The sequence below is a fragment of the Oncorhynchus keta genome, chromosome 35 (assembly GCF_023373465.1).
Source record: "Oncorhynchus keta strain PuntledgeMale-10-30-2019 chromosome 35, Oket_V2, whole genome shotgun sequence".
Classification (NCBI taxonomy): domain Eukaryota; kingdom Metazoa; phylum Chordata; class Actinopteri; order Salmoniformes; family Salmonidae; genus Oncorhynchus; species Oncorhynchus keta.
In genome coordinates, this window is record NC_068455.1 from 68,438,742 (window position 1) to 68,454,721 (window position 15,980).

General features: G+C 42.0%; 1 protein-coding gene and 1 long non-coding RNA gene across 5 annotated transcripts in view; one reads left to right on the top strand and one right to left on the bottom strand.

Moving 5' to 3' along the window:
* LOC127916121 (uncharacterized) overlaps window positions 1-2,989 on the top strand; it is a 4,433-nt gene extending 1,444 nt beyond the window's left edge. The window contains exons 1-4 of one of the 4 annotated variants that reach the window (XR_008093457.1): window positions 1-1,117; window positions 1,163-1,230; window positions 1,297-2,455; window positions 2,886-2,989. The exon at window positions 1-1,117 is cut by the window's left edge and continues 1,444 nt beyond it. This is a non-coding gene — a long non-coding RNA (uncharacterized LOC127916121). Of the gene's footprint in view, window positions 2,456-2,885 lie in introns of all 4 variants that reach the window. The other 3 variants (XR_008093455.1, XR_008093458.1, XR_008093456.1) reach the window with 3 other exon arrangements.
* LOC118379536 (calpain-1 catalytic subunit-like) overlaps window positions 1-14,263 on the bottom strand; it is a 39,775-nt gene extending 25,512 nt beyond the window's left edge. Inside the window, exons 1-2 of the mRNA XM_052497436.1 lie at window positions 14,097-14,263; window positions 4,167-4,843 (exon numbers count right to left, since the gene is read on the bottom strand). Coding sequence (XP_052353396.1) covers window positions 4,167-4,418 — 252 coding nt within the window. The 5' untranslated portion in view covers window positions 4,419-4,843; window positions 14,097-14,263. The remainder of the gene's footprint in view (window positions 1-4,166; window positions 4,844-14,096) is intronic.
* Window positions 14,264-15,980: the final 1,717 nt, after the last annotated feature.

Below are 15,980 nucleotides of genomic sequence, written 5' to 3' on the forward strand. Positions count from 1 at the left end.
CATGTCACTTTTCCTTTCCCCACACAGCACCTCAACACAAATAACTGCTGTGCACTTTGGCCACTGACCACCATGTAATCTCTGTTGTCAATCACCCAAGTGACTCCGAGACTACATCGTTAAAAAATATTGTTACTGGATACTATATCTCCTGTCTCTGTCTCTTAACCATCACTCATCCACAGTGAACTCAACACAGAGCAGTGTGAGTGCTAGTTAGCTACGCTATACAAAGCTTTTTCCACATTTTAGGCTGTGGAGCAGAGCGGTGTGGTGTGTGTTCTCTCCAGGGATGTCAATATCACTGTTCTTAGGGAAGAGGAGTTGGAGGAGATGCATTCGGGAAGGGACTACGGAGAGATGGAGCGTGAGGGGCATTAGGAAAGAACGGCCCGCCAGCTAGGACACAGACACACACACACATTCGGCATGAAACACGCACATGAAACACAGGTTCAGTTAGAATATGGTCTAGGCTCAGGAAGAATACGTTCTAGGTTCAGTTAGAATATGGTCTAGGCTCAGGAAGAATATGTTCTAGGTTCAGTTAGAAAATGTTCTAGGTTCAGTTAGAATAGGGTCTACGTTCAGTAAGAAAATGTTCTAGGTTCAGTTAGAATATGGTCTAGGTCCAGGAAGAATATGTTCTAGGTTCAGTTAGAATATTGTCTAGGTTCAGGAAGAATATGTTCTAGGTTCAGTTAGAATATGGACTAGGTTCAGTAAGAATATGAGGTTAAATAAGAATATGGTCTAGGTTCAATAAGAATATGGTCTAGGTTCAATAAGAATATGGTCTAGGTTCAGTAAGAATTTGGTCTAGGTTAAATAAGAATATGGTCTAGGTTCAGTAAAAAAATATGGTCTAGGTTCAGTAAGAATATGTCTAGGTTCAATAAGAATATGGTCTAGGGGTTCAGTAAGAATATGGTCTAGGTTCAATAAGAATATGGTCTAGGGGTTCAGTAAGAATATGGTCTAGGTTCAATAAGAATATGGTCTAGGGGTTCAGTAAGAATATGTCTAGGTTCAAAAAGAATATGGTCTAGGGGTTCAGTAAGAATATGTCTAGGTTCAATAAGAATATGGTCTAGGGGTTCAGTAAGAATATGTCTAGGTTCAAAAAGAATATGGTCTAGGGGTTCAGTAAGAATATGTCTAGGTTCAATAAGAATATGGTCTAGGGGTTCAGTAAGAATATGGTCTAGGTTCAATAAGAATATGGTCTAGGTTCAATAAGAATATGGTCTAGGTTCAGTAAGAATTTGGTCTAGGTTAAATAAGAATATGGTCTAGGTTCAATAAGAATATGGTCTAGGTTCAGTAAGAATTTGGTCTAGGTTAAATAAGAATATGGTCTAGGTTCAGTAAAAAAATATGGTCTAGGTTCAGTAAGAAAATGTCTAGGTTCAGTAAGAATATGGTCTAGGGGTTCAGTAAGAATATGGTCTAGGGGTTCAGTAAGAATATGGTCTAGGCTCAGTAAGAATATGGTCTAGGTTCAGTACGAATATGGTCTAGGGGTTCAGTAAGAATATGGTCTAGGTTCAATAAGAATATGGTCTAGGCTCAGTAAGAATATGGTCTAGGTTCAGTTAGAATATGTTCTATGTTCAGTAAGAGTATGGTCTAGGTTCAGTAAGAGTATGGTCTGGATTCAGTAAGAATATGGTCTAGGGGTTCAGTAAGAATATGGTCTCGGTTCAATAAGAATATGGTCTAGGGGTTCAGTAAGAATATGGTCTCGGTTCAATAAGAATATGGTCTAGGGGTTCAGTAAGAATTTGGTCTAGGTTAAATAAGAATATGGTTTAGGGGTTCAGTAAGAATATGGTCTAGGTTCAATAAGAATATGGTCTAGGTTCAGTAAGAATGTGGTCTAGGTTCAGTAAGAATATGGTCTAGGTTCAGTAAGAATATGGTCTAGGTTCAGTAAGAATATGGTCTAGGTTCAGTAAAAATGTGGTCTAGGTTCAGTAAGAATATGGTCTAGGTTCAGTAAAAATATGGTCTAGGTTCAGTAAGAGTATGGTCTAGGTTCAGTAAGAGTATGGTCTAGGTTCAGTAAGAGTATGGTCTAGGTTCAGTAAGAATATGGTCTAGGTTCAGTAAGAGTATGGTCTAGGTTCAGTAAGAGTATGGTCTAGGTTCAGTAAGAGTATGGTCTAGGTTCAGTAAGAGTATGGTCTAGGTTCTGTAAGAGTATGGTCTAGGTTCAGTAAGAGTATGGTCTAGGTTCAGTAAGAGTATGGTCTAGGTTCAGTAAGAGTATGGTCTAGGTTCAGTAAGAGTATGGTCTAGGTTCAGTAAGAGTATGGTCTAGGTTCAGTAAGAGTATGGTCTAGGTTCAGTAAGAGTATGGTCTAGGTTCAGTAAGAGTATGGTCTAGGTTCAGTAAGAGTATGGTCTAGGTTCAGTAAGAGTATGGTCTAGGTTCAGTAAGAGTATGGTCTAGGTTCTGTAATGAGTATGGTCTAGGTTCAGTAATGGATTGACACCCCTGTAGTATGGTCTAGGTTCAGAATGGTATTGACATCCTGAGGTATGACACCCATGAATGAGTATGGTCTAGGTTCAGTAATGAGTATGGTCTAGGTTCAGTAAGAGTATGGTCTAGGTTCAGTAATGAGTATGGTCTAGGTTCAGTAAGAATATGGTCTAGGTTCAGTAAGAGTATGGTCTAGGTTCAGTAAGAGTATGGTCTGTAGGTTCAGTAAGAGTATGGTCCAGGTTCAGTAAGAGTATGGTCTAGGTTCAGTAAGGAGTATGGTCTAGGTTCAGTAAGAGTATGGTCTAGGTTCTGTAGAGTATGGTCTAGGTTCAGTAAGAGTATGGTCTAGGTTCAGTAAGAATATGGTCTAGGTTCAGTGAAGAGTATGGTCTAGGTTCAGTAAGAGTATGGTCTAGGTTCAGTAAGAGTATGGTCTAGGTTCAGTAAGAGTATGGTCTAGGTTCAGTAAGAGTATGGTCTAGGTTCAGTAAGAGTATGGTCTAGGTTCAGTATGGATTGACATCCCTGTATGGTCTAAGTTCAGTAAGAGTATGGTCTAGGTTCAGTAAGATTGTATGGTCTAGGTTCAGTAAGAGTATGGTCTAGGTTCAGTAATTGAGTATGGTCTAGGTTCTGTATGGTATGACACCCATATGGTCTAGGTTCAGTAATTGAGTATGGTCTAGGTTCTGTATGGTATGAGTATGGTCTAGGTTCAGTGAATGAGATGGTCTATGTTCAGTAAGGACAGGTAGGACACCCATGAATGGATTTTCATCCCTGTATACACCCCTCTAGCTGGTAACACCCCTAGATGACACCCAGGGGACACCCCTTGGATTGACACCTCCCCCTTGTAACTGATTGATCAATTAAGATCACTGATAATTTAGGAACTCCCCTCAATTGGTTGCTTATGTCATAATTGGACACAAATAAAGGCAATAACAAAAACCTGCAGATACTCGACCCTCCGTGGAATGGATTGACACCCCTGAATGGATTGACACCCCTGAATGGATTGACACCCCTGAATGGATTGACACCCCTGTATGGCATGACACCCATGTATGTATTGACACCCCTGAATGGATTGACACCCCTGTATGATATGACACCCCTGGATGGTATGACACCCCTGAATGGTATGACTCCCCCTGTATGGTATGACACCCATGAATGGATTGACATCCCTGTATGGTATGACACCCCTGAATGGTATGACACCCCTGTATGGTATGACACCCATGAATGGATTGACATCCCTGTATGGTATGACACCCATGTATGGTATTGACACCCCTGTATGGTATGACACCCCTGTATGGATTGACACCCCTGTATGGTATGACACCCCTGTATGGATTGACACCCCTGTATGGTATGACACCCCTGTATGGATTGACACCCCTGCATGGATTGACACCCCTGCATGGATTGACACCCCTGTATGGATTGACACCCCTGCATGGATTGACACCCCTGTATGGATTGACACCCCTGCATGGATTGACACCCCTGCATGGATTGACACCCCTGCATGGATTGACACCCCTGTATGGATTGACACCCCTGCATGGATTGACACCCCTGCATGGATTGACACCCCTGGACTAATAGGGTCAGTAGGGAAGGAGAAGGATCAGCCTAAACTCCATCCTCTGTATCATCTCACCGGGGGTCTCTTCCAGCGTACTCCCTGGGTCTTGGAGGAGCGGGGTCCCAGCTCGTTGAACCCCAGAGAGGAGGCGGCGCAGGGGAACAGGCTGTCCTCAAACAGGCTGCTGCTCTGGAGACACTGGGCCCTCAGCGACTCAAAGTCCTGGCCCTGGAACTTCACGGCGTTGTGGTTCTGACCCAGACCCTCGTCCCGGTCCCACTGGCTCCGCAGCTTGGCGGCCATCCCTGATGCGTACACCTGCTCCATTCTTACCTACAGCAGACGGCTGTGGCAGGGGTCTGAGGTCACAGCTGATCCAGGGAGCCTGTCAGGGAGGAGGTTTATGGCTGATGTCCAATCAGGAATCAGATAGGGAACAGACAATTAAGAGGTGTGAATTAAAGATGAGGCGGGGATAATAGACTGTGACAGGCAGTTGGCTTAATGGAACACAGTGACAGTCCTAGTCATGTAAAGGTGACAGAGTGGGGACTGGAGGATGACTGGAGGGTGACTGGAGGGTGACTGGAAGATGGGCTCAGGAGTAAGATGTCTTCTTCACAGCATCAGGCAGATTTCAGAGCCACGGCAACAATATGAAGCAATTCACTGATTGGCTGGCTGTAACTTTTTGCAGACAGAGCTCAGAAGCCAATAGGATGAGACTCTACCTTGTTGTCCCACCAACACCCCTGGAAAACAGAGAGGGAGAAAAATATAAATTAAATTCAAAAACATTAATATCTGCTTATGTTAAACGGCTCTACTAATGTATACTTCATTCAATTACAGGCTTGTTCAGCTCTGTGCAGCATAACAACAACTAAAAGATACACAGGTAAGACAGAGAGTTAGCAAATAGCATGTTGCCTCCTCTACCGATGATTCATTTTCAGACAGCCGTGCATACTACAATAATAGTCCCATCAATCAAACTCTGTAGTTCAGTTCTCTATTGAATAACACTGTAACACACTGTGAACAGTGTTGAGTCATAAGTGTTTGTCTCGAGGAGATGGTGTAACTTGGGGTATTGGATGATATAGTGTGTGTGTGTGTGTGTGTGTGTGTGTGTGTGTGTGTGTGTGTGTGTGTGTGTGTGTGTGTGTGTGTGTGTGTGTGTGTGTGTGTGTGTGTGTGTGTGTGTGTGTGTGTGTGTGTGTGTGTGTGTGTGTGTGTGTGTGTGTGTGTGTGTGTGTGTGTGTGTGTGTGTGTCAAAGTGTAAACAGTGGGTTACTGAGAGGGTGTGGTGCCGTTTAACCTAGAGGAGAACATGCAAAAAACTCTCTCTCAGGCTCTCTGTTGACTACTGCACAGTCAGAGGAACTGCTGCCTGTTTCAGTTTGCTGTCACTAGTCCCACAGCCTCTCTTTTATTCTTTCTAACCTGTTTCCTCACATCACTCTATTTCTTCTCTCTCCCCCTTTCTCACTTTTGTTCTCCCACAAACAAACACAAATAGAGAAGAGAAGAGAGAGAGAGAGAGAGAGAGAGAGAGAGAGAGAGAGAGAGAGAGAGAGAGAGAGAGAGGAGAGAAAACAACTACTTCTTATCTATTTTTTGAAAGTTGTCTCACTTTCAAATGTTTAGTTTGTTTAACATCTCTCTCTTCCTTTTTCGGTCTCTCAACTTTCACTCACTCACTCACACTGGCTGACTGTTATCTACAATGAGTTCTCTTCCTGTTCTACCCCTCAACTGTCAGTCAAAACAAACCCTGAGCTTTGTCTGCTTCTCATTGGTTCAGAGAGGGGCAGGAGAACCCAGTCACAGCATTCACCTACTACACTGAGCCACACCCATCACATATGGCCTGTTCTGCTGTTGACTGACTCAAACATTCTTCTGGTCAGAGTTGTGCATATAGTCAGTAGGAGTCTTCTCAACAAGAAGGGTTTCAACTTATTTGAATATTCAGAGTTCCTAACATGTAGAATATTTCTGTTTGCGCCTCACTGCAAATAGTTTCACTGACATGAAATGACAGATTAGTAGTCTGCAAGTCCAGACTCATCATAACTACATCAACCCTACTGCTGTTCCAGTGAAATACATGATGTTTCTTACTGTACTGTAGGATGTTCCTACCACTTTGTCCGTATTGCCACTGAAGTAGCCTAAAACTGAGATAAAAAAATGCATGAAACAACAACGTGGCGCTACAGACGTCTGTATTACATAGGAGACAACACAAAGAGAGAGAATGACAGAGGAAGAGAGAGAGAGAGTGAACGCCCTTTATGGTTGTGAGGTCTTGGGTCCGCTTACCAACCAAGAATACACTAAATGGGACAAACACCATATTGAGACTCTGTCATGGTTCCACCTGTTACCAGAGGGCGGCAGAGACCGTCCTGGAGACATGAACAACACCCAGGTGTGTCCTATTTACTCGTTATGATTTCCCTGTTAAATAGATGTGTTGTTGTTTACTGAAGCTAGAATTGTTAACTGTTTGCGGTTGTTTCCTGGGTGAGTTTTTGAGACTTAGTGTTTGTTGTTTTATTCAAGTGTACTGTGATCCTGAAGCTACCGGTTCTCAGTGAAGTACTATGTTGATCCTTAACCACTGATTCCTAATCTGGTCTCTTCTCTGCACCTGCGTCCAAACTTACCACGTCGCCCGTGTCCCATGTAAAACACCAAATAATGAGCAGAGCAGAATTAGGCCGATACCGAAAATCCAGAAAAGAGACGTTAAATTCTACAACTACCTAAAAGGAAGCGATTCCCAAACCTTCCATAACAAAGATATCACCTACAGAGAGATGAACCTGGAGAAGAGCCCCCTAAGCAAGCTGGTCCTGTGACTCTGTTCACAAACACAAACAGACCCCACAGAGCCCCAGGACAGCAGCACAATTAGACCCAGTCAAATCATGAGAAAACAAAAAGATAATTACTTGACGCAAAAAAATAGCTAAAACATTTAGCAAATTACAATGCTATTTGGCCCTCAACAGAGAGTACACAGTGGCAGAATGACTGACCACTGTGACTGACACAAACTTAAGGAAAGCTTTGACTATGTAGACTCAGTGAACATAGCCTTGCTATTGAGAAAGGCCGCCGTAAGCAGACCTGGCTCGCAAGAGAAGACAGGCTATGTGCACACTGCCCACAAAATTAGTTGGAAACTGAGCTGCACTTCCTAACCTCCTGCCAAATGTATGACCATATTAGAGACACATATTTCCCTCAGATTACACAGATCCACAAAGAATTCGAAAACAAACTCCATTTTGATAAACTCCCATATCTATTGGGTGAATACCACAGTGTGCCATCACAGCAGCAAGATGTGACCTGTTGCCAAAAGAAAAGGGCAACCAGTGAAGAAGAAAACCATTGTAAATACTAGAGGTCGACCGATTATGATTTTTCAACGCCGATACTGATTATAGGAGGACCAAAAAAAGCCGATACCGATTATTCGGCCGATTTTAATATATATATATATATTTGTAATACTGACAATTACAACAATACTGTAACGATTGGGGAGGAGTAGGAGTAGGAGAGATCGGACCAATGTGCAGCGTCGTAAGTGTCCATAACGATACTTTATTTACATGAACACTAAACTACAAAATAACAACGTGAAATACCGAAACAAACAAAACAGTCCCGTGTGGCACAAACACTGACACGGAAAATAATCACCCACAACCCAAAAGTGAAACCAGGCTATCTAAGTATGGTTCTCAATCAGGGACAACGATTGACAGCTGCCTCTGATTGAGAACCATACCAGGCCAAACACAGAAATCCCAAATCATAGAAAAAGGAACATAGACAACCCACCCAACTTACGCCCTGACCATACTAAACAAAGACATAACAAAAGAACTAAGGTCATAACGTGACAAATACTGAATGAACACTTATTTTAACTTAATATAATACATCAATAAAATAAATGTAGTCTCAAATAAATAATGAAACGTTCAATTTGGTTTAAATAATGCAAAAACAAAGTGTTGGAGAAGAAAGTAAAAGTGCAATATGTGCCATGTAAAAAAGTTGTAAGTTCCTTGCTCAGAACATGAGAACATATGAAAGTTGGTAGTTCTTCAATATTCCCAGGTAAGAAGTTTTAGGTTGTAGTTATTATAGGACTATTTCTCTCTATACCATTTGTATTTTATATACCTTTGACTATTGGATGTTCTAATAGGTACTTTAGTATTGCCAGCCTAATCTCGGAAGTTGATAGGCTTGAAGTCATAAACAGCGCAATGCTTGAAGCACAGTGAAGAGCTGCTGGCAAATGCAGGTGTCACGACTTCCGCTGAAGTTGGTCCCTCTCCTTGTTCGGGTAGCGTTCGGCGGTCGACGTCACCGGCCTTCTAGCCATTGCCGATCCACTTTTAATTTTCCATTTGTTTTGTCTTTGTTTTACACACCTGGTTTCAATTCCCCAATTACATGTTCATTATGTAACCCTCTGTTTTCCCCATGGTTTTTGTGCGTGATTGTTTTACGTATGTTCGGTCCGTTATTGTGTGCTCGGTATTACGACATGTTATTGGAATATTTGAGTAAAGTTACTTGTGTTACACATCTCTGCTGTCCTGCGCTTGACTCCTCTGCACCAGCTACACCCAGACCATTACAGCAGGAAAGTGCTGTTTGAATGAATGCTTATGAGCCTGCTGCTGCCTACCATCGCTCAGTCAGACTGCTCTATCAAATCATAGTCTTAATTATAGTATAATAACACACAGAAATACGAGCCTTATGTCATTAATATGGTAAAAACCGGAAACTATCATTTTGAAAACAAAACGTTTATTCTTTCAGTGAAATACGGAACCGTTCTGTATTTTATCTAACGGGTGTCATCCCTAAGTCTAAATATTGCTGTTACATTGCACAACCATCAATGTTATGTCATAATTATGTACAATTCTGGTCTTTGTTAGGAAGAAATGGTCTTCACACAGTTCGCAACGAGCCAGACGGCCCAAACTGCTGCATATACAGAACGCAAGGGAAGTGACACAATTTTCCTAGTTAAAAGAAATTAATGTTAGCAGGCAATATTAACTATATATGCAGGTTTAAAAATATATACTTGTGTATTGATTTTAAGAAAGGTATTGATGTTTATGGTTAGGTACACATTGGTGCAACGACATTGCTTTTTTCGTGAATGCGCTTGTTAAATCACACATTTGGCGAAGTAGGCTGTGATTCAATGATAAATTAACAGGCACCGCATCGATTATATGCAATGCAGGACAAGCTAGATAAACTAGTAATATCATCAACCATGTGTAGTTAACTAGTGATTATGTTAAGATTGATTGTATTTTATAAGATAAGTTTAATGCTAGCTAGCGCCTTACCTTGGCTCCTTGCTGCACTCGCATAACAGGTCGTCAGCCTGCTACACAGTCTCCTCGTGGGGTGCAATGTAATCGGCCAAAATCGGTGTCCAAAAATGACGATTACCGATTGTTATGAACTTGAAATCGTCCCTAATTAATCGGCCATTCCGATTAATCGGTCAACCTCTAGTAAATACAACCTATATTTATGTTTATTTATTTTCCCTTTTGAACTTTAACTATTTGCACATCATTACAACACTGTATATAGACATAATATGACATTTGAAATGACTTTATTCTTTTGGAACTTTTGTGAGTGTAATGTTTACTGTTCATTTTTTTTCTTCACTTTTGTTTATTATCTATTTCACTTCCTTTGGCAATGTTAACATATGTTTCCCAAGCCAATAAACGCCCCTTAAATTGAAAAATGAATTGAGAGCGAGGGTATAGGTTAATACGTTATTAAGCTATAATAACACCATTGTTTGTGTTAAAGCATTAGAACCAATGCAAGAGTAATTCTGCATGCCTTTCCAAATAGCAGGGAGCTCACATTTCACCATCCACTGTGCTCCCTACTTGCTCACTGTAACTAAACATCTCAAGTGTCTTTTCTCCTGGGTAAACAAAATGGTCACACTGACACGACACGTTCCAGAAGTGTGTGTGGGCCAGTGATAATGTTGTAATGGGTGTGTAGGTCTAGATTATAAATAGATATAAAAAGGTAAAACTCAACTCTGACTGTCAGGAAGGCTTTCAGAAAAACAACAGACGACCTGGCCAGCTGTCAAAGGCACGCTCTCATCAAGTTGACAAAGACGAGAGGCTATGTTCTTTAACACTGCTTGTCCAGCTTGGCTGCGTTTCAACCAATAATTGTCTTTTGACATTGGGCTGGGAGACATACTTGTAAGTAGGCTATGTCTTCCAGCACAATGTCAAAGGACAATTCTTGGTTGAATTGCAGTTAAGCTGGACAAGCAGTGTTCAAGATTATTGCCTCTCATCTGGCTGCCCATGCCTTTCATAAAATTGACAAAATTCTCATGTGGATTGAGTTGTGGCTTTTACAACCAGAGGCAAGTCCGACCATAGTCAGTTTGTGGAATATCTGAGGAAAGTAAAGAAGCTAGATAGGCTAGTTTTTTGTTGTTGTTAATAGTTCATTTGAAATATGCAGAATAAACTGAATAGAATTGGCCAGTCGAAAACATGTCTAAAAGTAGGCGAACACCCATGAAATCCTGACACAGTTACAATGTTTCAACACTGCTGGTCTACTACACGTTGTTTCAAAACCAGGCTACATCCGCTCATGTTCTCAAACTCATTGCGAGCCAGCTGCAGCAATGTGAAACAGATGTATCCAATATTGCAATGAGTTTCGTCCTTTCGTCCTAGTAAACTGATAATAGCCATCATTTGTACAGTAGCGAGATGTTACACTCCTGTTTATATAAACACTAATGACATACCTTTCCTATACCTTGTGGTGGTTATTTTCAGGTTCAATAGGTTGTTTTTTCCTTACATGTTTAGTTCTGTTCCACCTACAGCTCAGTTCACAGCTCGTACTGTATTTGGTTTAGAAACACCCTGCCACTGTCTTGCAGGCAGCAATGCTTCTTTCAAAATGACAGGCCTCTGCAGCACGGACAAGATGACATGCCTGAGCAGCACAGACAAGATGACAGGCCTGAGCAGCACAGACAAGATGACAGGCCTGAGCAGCACAGACAAAATGACAGGCCTCTGCAGCACAGACAAAATGACAGGCCTGAGCAGCACAGACAAGATGAAACACCCTGCCACTGTCTTGCAGGCAGCAATGCTTCTTTCAAAATGACAGGCCTCTGCAGCACGGACAAGATGACATGCCTGAGCAGCACAGACAAAATGACAGGCCTGAGCAGCACAGACAAAATGACAGGCCTGTGCAGCACAGACAAAATGACAGGCCTGAGCAGCACAGACAAAATGACAGGCCTGAGCAGCACAGACAAAATGACAGGCCTGTGCAGCACAGACTAAATGAAAATAAAAGATACACAAGTATTACAGAGAGTTAGCAAATAGCGCGCTGCCTCCCTTCACTCCTATTCATTTTAGACAGCAGAGGATTACTACAATAATAGTCCCGTGATTCAAGCTGACTGTAGTTCAGTTCTCTATTGAATAACACACTATGAACAACGTTGAGTCATAAGTGCTTGTCTCTGGGAGATGGTTTGGATGTAATTTATGAGTGTCTTATAGTGTAAACAGTGGGCTATTGAGAGGGTGTGGTGCCATTTAACTTTGAGGAGAATGGGAGGCCACGTGCCTTTGAATCATTTAGCAGAAGCTATTATCCAGAGCGACTTACAGGAAAATTAGGGTTAAGTGCCTTACACATCAGCAGATGTTTCACCAAGTCGGCTTGGGGATTCAAAGCAGCACACTTTCAGGTAACACTCTTAACCACAAGGCTACCTGCTACCCTGCTACCCTGCCACACTTAAGAACATGCAAAACAGAGAGAGAGAGAGAGAGAGAGAGAGAGAGAGAGAGAGAGAGAGAGAGAGAGAAAAAAACTGTTTCTAATCTACTTTAAACTTTTCAGATGTTTAATCTGTTTAGCCTCTTTTGCTCTTCCATTCTATAATTTTCAGTCTCTCAACTTTAACTCACTCACACCGGCTGGCTGTTATTTACACAGAGCTCTCTTCCTGTTCTACACCACAACTGTCAGTCAAAACAAACCCTGAGCTTGGTCTGCTTCTAATTGGTTCAGAGAGGGGCAGGAGAACCCAGTCACAGCATTCACCCACTACACTGAGCCACACCCATCACATATGGCCTGTTCTGCTGTTGACTGACTCAAACATTCTTCTGATCAGTTGGAGTTGAGGCGAAACTGAAAGGAAAGACAATGGAAGAGTTGTACCACCGTAGGATAGGAGAGATAATACAGTGAACACATCTCTTTAAGTGGGAAAACACCATATTTTGGGGGACCGTTACAGTACCTACCCAATCCCTACTTAACCTGTATGGGTTCCAGTATGTCATTTTCCCACCTGTCTTAGGTAGAAGCGTATCACCTTTCTGTGGCTGTGGTGGCTTGACAGGCGGAGGTGTGCATATAGTCTTCTCAAGAAGGTCATTAAAGATCCCATGGCACTTGTCGTAAGAGTAGGGGTGTTAACCCTGGTGTCCTAGCTAAATTCCCAATCTGGCCCTCAAACCATCAGGGTCACCTAATAATCCCCAGTTTACAATTGGCTCATTCATCCCCCTCCTCTCCCCTGTAACTATTCCCCAGGTCGTTGCTGTAAATGAGAACGTGTTCTCAGTCAATTTACCTGGTAAAATAACAGATAAATAAAATATAAATAAAAAAGAAGAACAGTTTTTACTCATTTGAATATTTAATGTTCCTCACACGTGGAATATTTATGTTTTTGTGCCTCACTGCAAATAGATTCACTGATGTGAAATGACGGATGAATAATCTGCAAATCCAGACTCATCAAAACCACATCAACCCTACTGTGTTCCAGGGAAAGACATGAGGTTTCTTACTGTAGCCTCTACCTACAGTGTTCTGTATTGCTACTCAAGGAGCCTCAAACTGAGATACAAAAACAATGAAACAACCATATAGATGTCTGTATTTGGGGATGAAATCATATATAGCGGTTCGACAGAGAGACGCATAGTGAATGAGATTACATGGGAGATAAACAATACCTGTGTAGCCTACCTGTGCTGTAAAATGGAAACAGCCACCACTCACACACACATGGACGGTGGGGAAAGTTAGAGAAAAAGGTTCCAAACGGTTTCTTCGGCTGTCCAATAGGAGAACCCTTTTTTGGTTCGAGGTAGAACCCTTTTGGGGTCCATGTAGAACCCTCTGTGTAAAGGAACCCTCTGTGACCTGGCAGCAAAAAGGGTTCTTCAAAGGGTTCTCCCTTCGGGGACAGCAGAATAACTCTGAGCTTTTAGATAGCACCTTTTATTCTAAGAGTGTACTGTAGTTAGACACTGTGATACTTTATCAGTATCAGTGTCTCATCGAGTTGACAAAGTGAACACCTGGACAGTGTTGAATAGCATCTCATCTGGCCGCACATGAATTTCACACAATTGACCGTTTCTGCATTTGGATTTAGTTGTGGCTTTTACAACAAGAGACACGTCCGACCATAGTAGGCTAGTATTTTTGTGGAATATCTGATAGGACAGTAGAAAGGCTAGGGTGGGTTATTTGTTAATAACCAGTTAATTGTATCGAAATATGCCACGGTTAACTTGTAACACCCTTTGCCTTCAGAACAAACGAATAGAATTGATCAGTCTAAAATATAAAAGTAACACCCATGAAATCGCTGGAACAGAAAAGGTGGCATGACGTGCAAACACTGTTAGCCCACATTGTTCCAACACTGCTCCAAGATGTTTCAAAACTAACGTAACATCTGTTCATGTTCGCAAACTGATTGCGAGCCAGAAAACTGAAACAGATGTGTCCAATGACTGTCGCCCTTCTTCGTACTAAACTAATAATCGCCCTAATTTGTACAGTAGCGTGGAGTTCTGTTTTTAAAGCATATCCTACCTTTTGGTGGTTATTTTGAGATTCAATATGTTGTTTTGTTTTCTCTGTTCTCTCCCTTACATGTTAAATTCCGTTCCATCCACAGCTCAGTTCACAGCTGCATATTCGGTTCAGAAACGCCCTACCACTTCTCCCCCAGGAAGAAAGCTGACAATGACTCATTGAACGAGTACAAGCAAGCATTGGCGCTCGGCTTCTACACCTGAAACACACTTTATGTTACTGTAAATCATGTTTATAATCCACTATAAATGTGCTTTGCGATAATAATCATTTTCACTTAATAGTTTGCCCACACTCATACAATTCTAAATGGCTTTACTCACATTTCATTTGTTCCCACTTTGTTTTTGCACAAGGATATTGCCATGGTTTTTAAACTTTATGCTACGGCACCTGGCTATTTGTTATAATATTCATTGAACCTTTTTACTTCACATTGGCATGTCAATTTGGCAAACGATCGTACTTGTTTTTGTAGATGTTGCTTCCCAGAGCCATATACAGTATTTAGAGAGTTTAGTTTCAATTTGAAGTTTTAATGTCATTTGCACAAGTACAGTGAAATGCCTTTCTTGCAAGCTTTAAACCCAACAATGCAGTAATCAATAACAATGTAATACTAAAAATAACATAGGGTAGAACAAAAACACAATAATTAAAAATAAGAGGAACACGAGAAATGAAGTAAGCATACTATATACAGGGTCAGTCAGTTCCAGTACCATATTTACAATGTGCAGTGATACTGGAGTGATGGAAGCTAGAGGTACAGTACATTACCAAAAGTATATGGACCCCGGCTCGTCGAACATCTCCTAAAAAAATGATGAGCATTAAAATGAAGTTGGTCCCCCCTTTGCTGCTATAACAGCTCTTCTGGGGAGGCTTTCCACTAGACATTGGAACATTGCTGCGAGGACTAGGTTTCCATTCAGCCACAAGAGCATTAGTGAGGTTGGACACTGATGTTGAGCGGTTAGACCTGGTTCCCAGTCAGCATTCTAATTCATCTCAAAGGTGTTCGATGGGATTGAATCGGGGCTCTGTGCAGGCCAGTCAAGTTCTTCCACACCGATCTCGACAAACCTTTTCTGTATGTACCTTGCTTTGTGCACGGGGGCATTGTCATACTGAAACAGGAAAGGGCCTTCCCCAAATTGTTGCCACAACGTTGGAACCACAGAATCGTCTAGAATGTCATTGTACACTGTAGCATTTATATTTCCCTTCACTGGAACTAAGGGGCCTAGCTCAAACCATGCAAAAACATCCCCAGAGCATTATTCCTCCCCCACCAAACTTTACAGTTGTACTATGCATTGGACAGGAAGCGCTCTCCAAGCATCTGGCAAACCCAGATTCGTCCGTTGGACTGCCAGATGGTAAAGTGTGAATCATCACTCCAGAGAATGCGTTTCCACTGCTCCAGAGTCCAATGGTGGTGAGCTTTACACCACTCCAGCCGACGCTTGGCATTACGAATGGTGATCTCAGGCTTGTGTGCGGCTGCTTGACCATAGAAACCCATTCCATGGAAATCCGACAAACAGTTATTGTGCTGACTTTGCTTCCAGAAGCAGTTTGGAACTCAGTAGTGAGTGTTGCAAATGAGGACAGGTGACTTGGTGGTCCTGTGAGGTTGTGTGAGCTTGTGTGGCCTATCACTTCGCGGCTGAGCCATTTTTGCTCCTAGACGTCTCCACTTCACATTAACAGAACTTACAGTTGACTGGGGCAGCTCTAGCAGGGCAGAACTTTGACGAACTGACTTGTTGGAAAGGTGGCATCCTATGACGGTGCCACATTGAAAGTCACTGAGCTCTTCAGTAAGGCCATTCTACTGCCAATGTTTGTATATGTAGATTGCATGGCTGTGTGCTC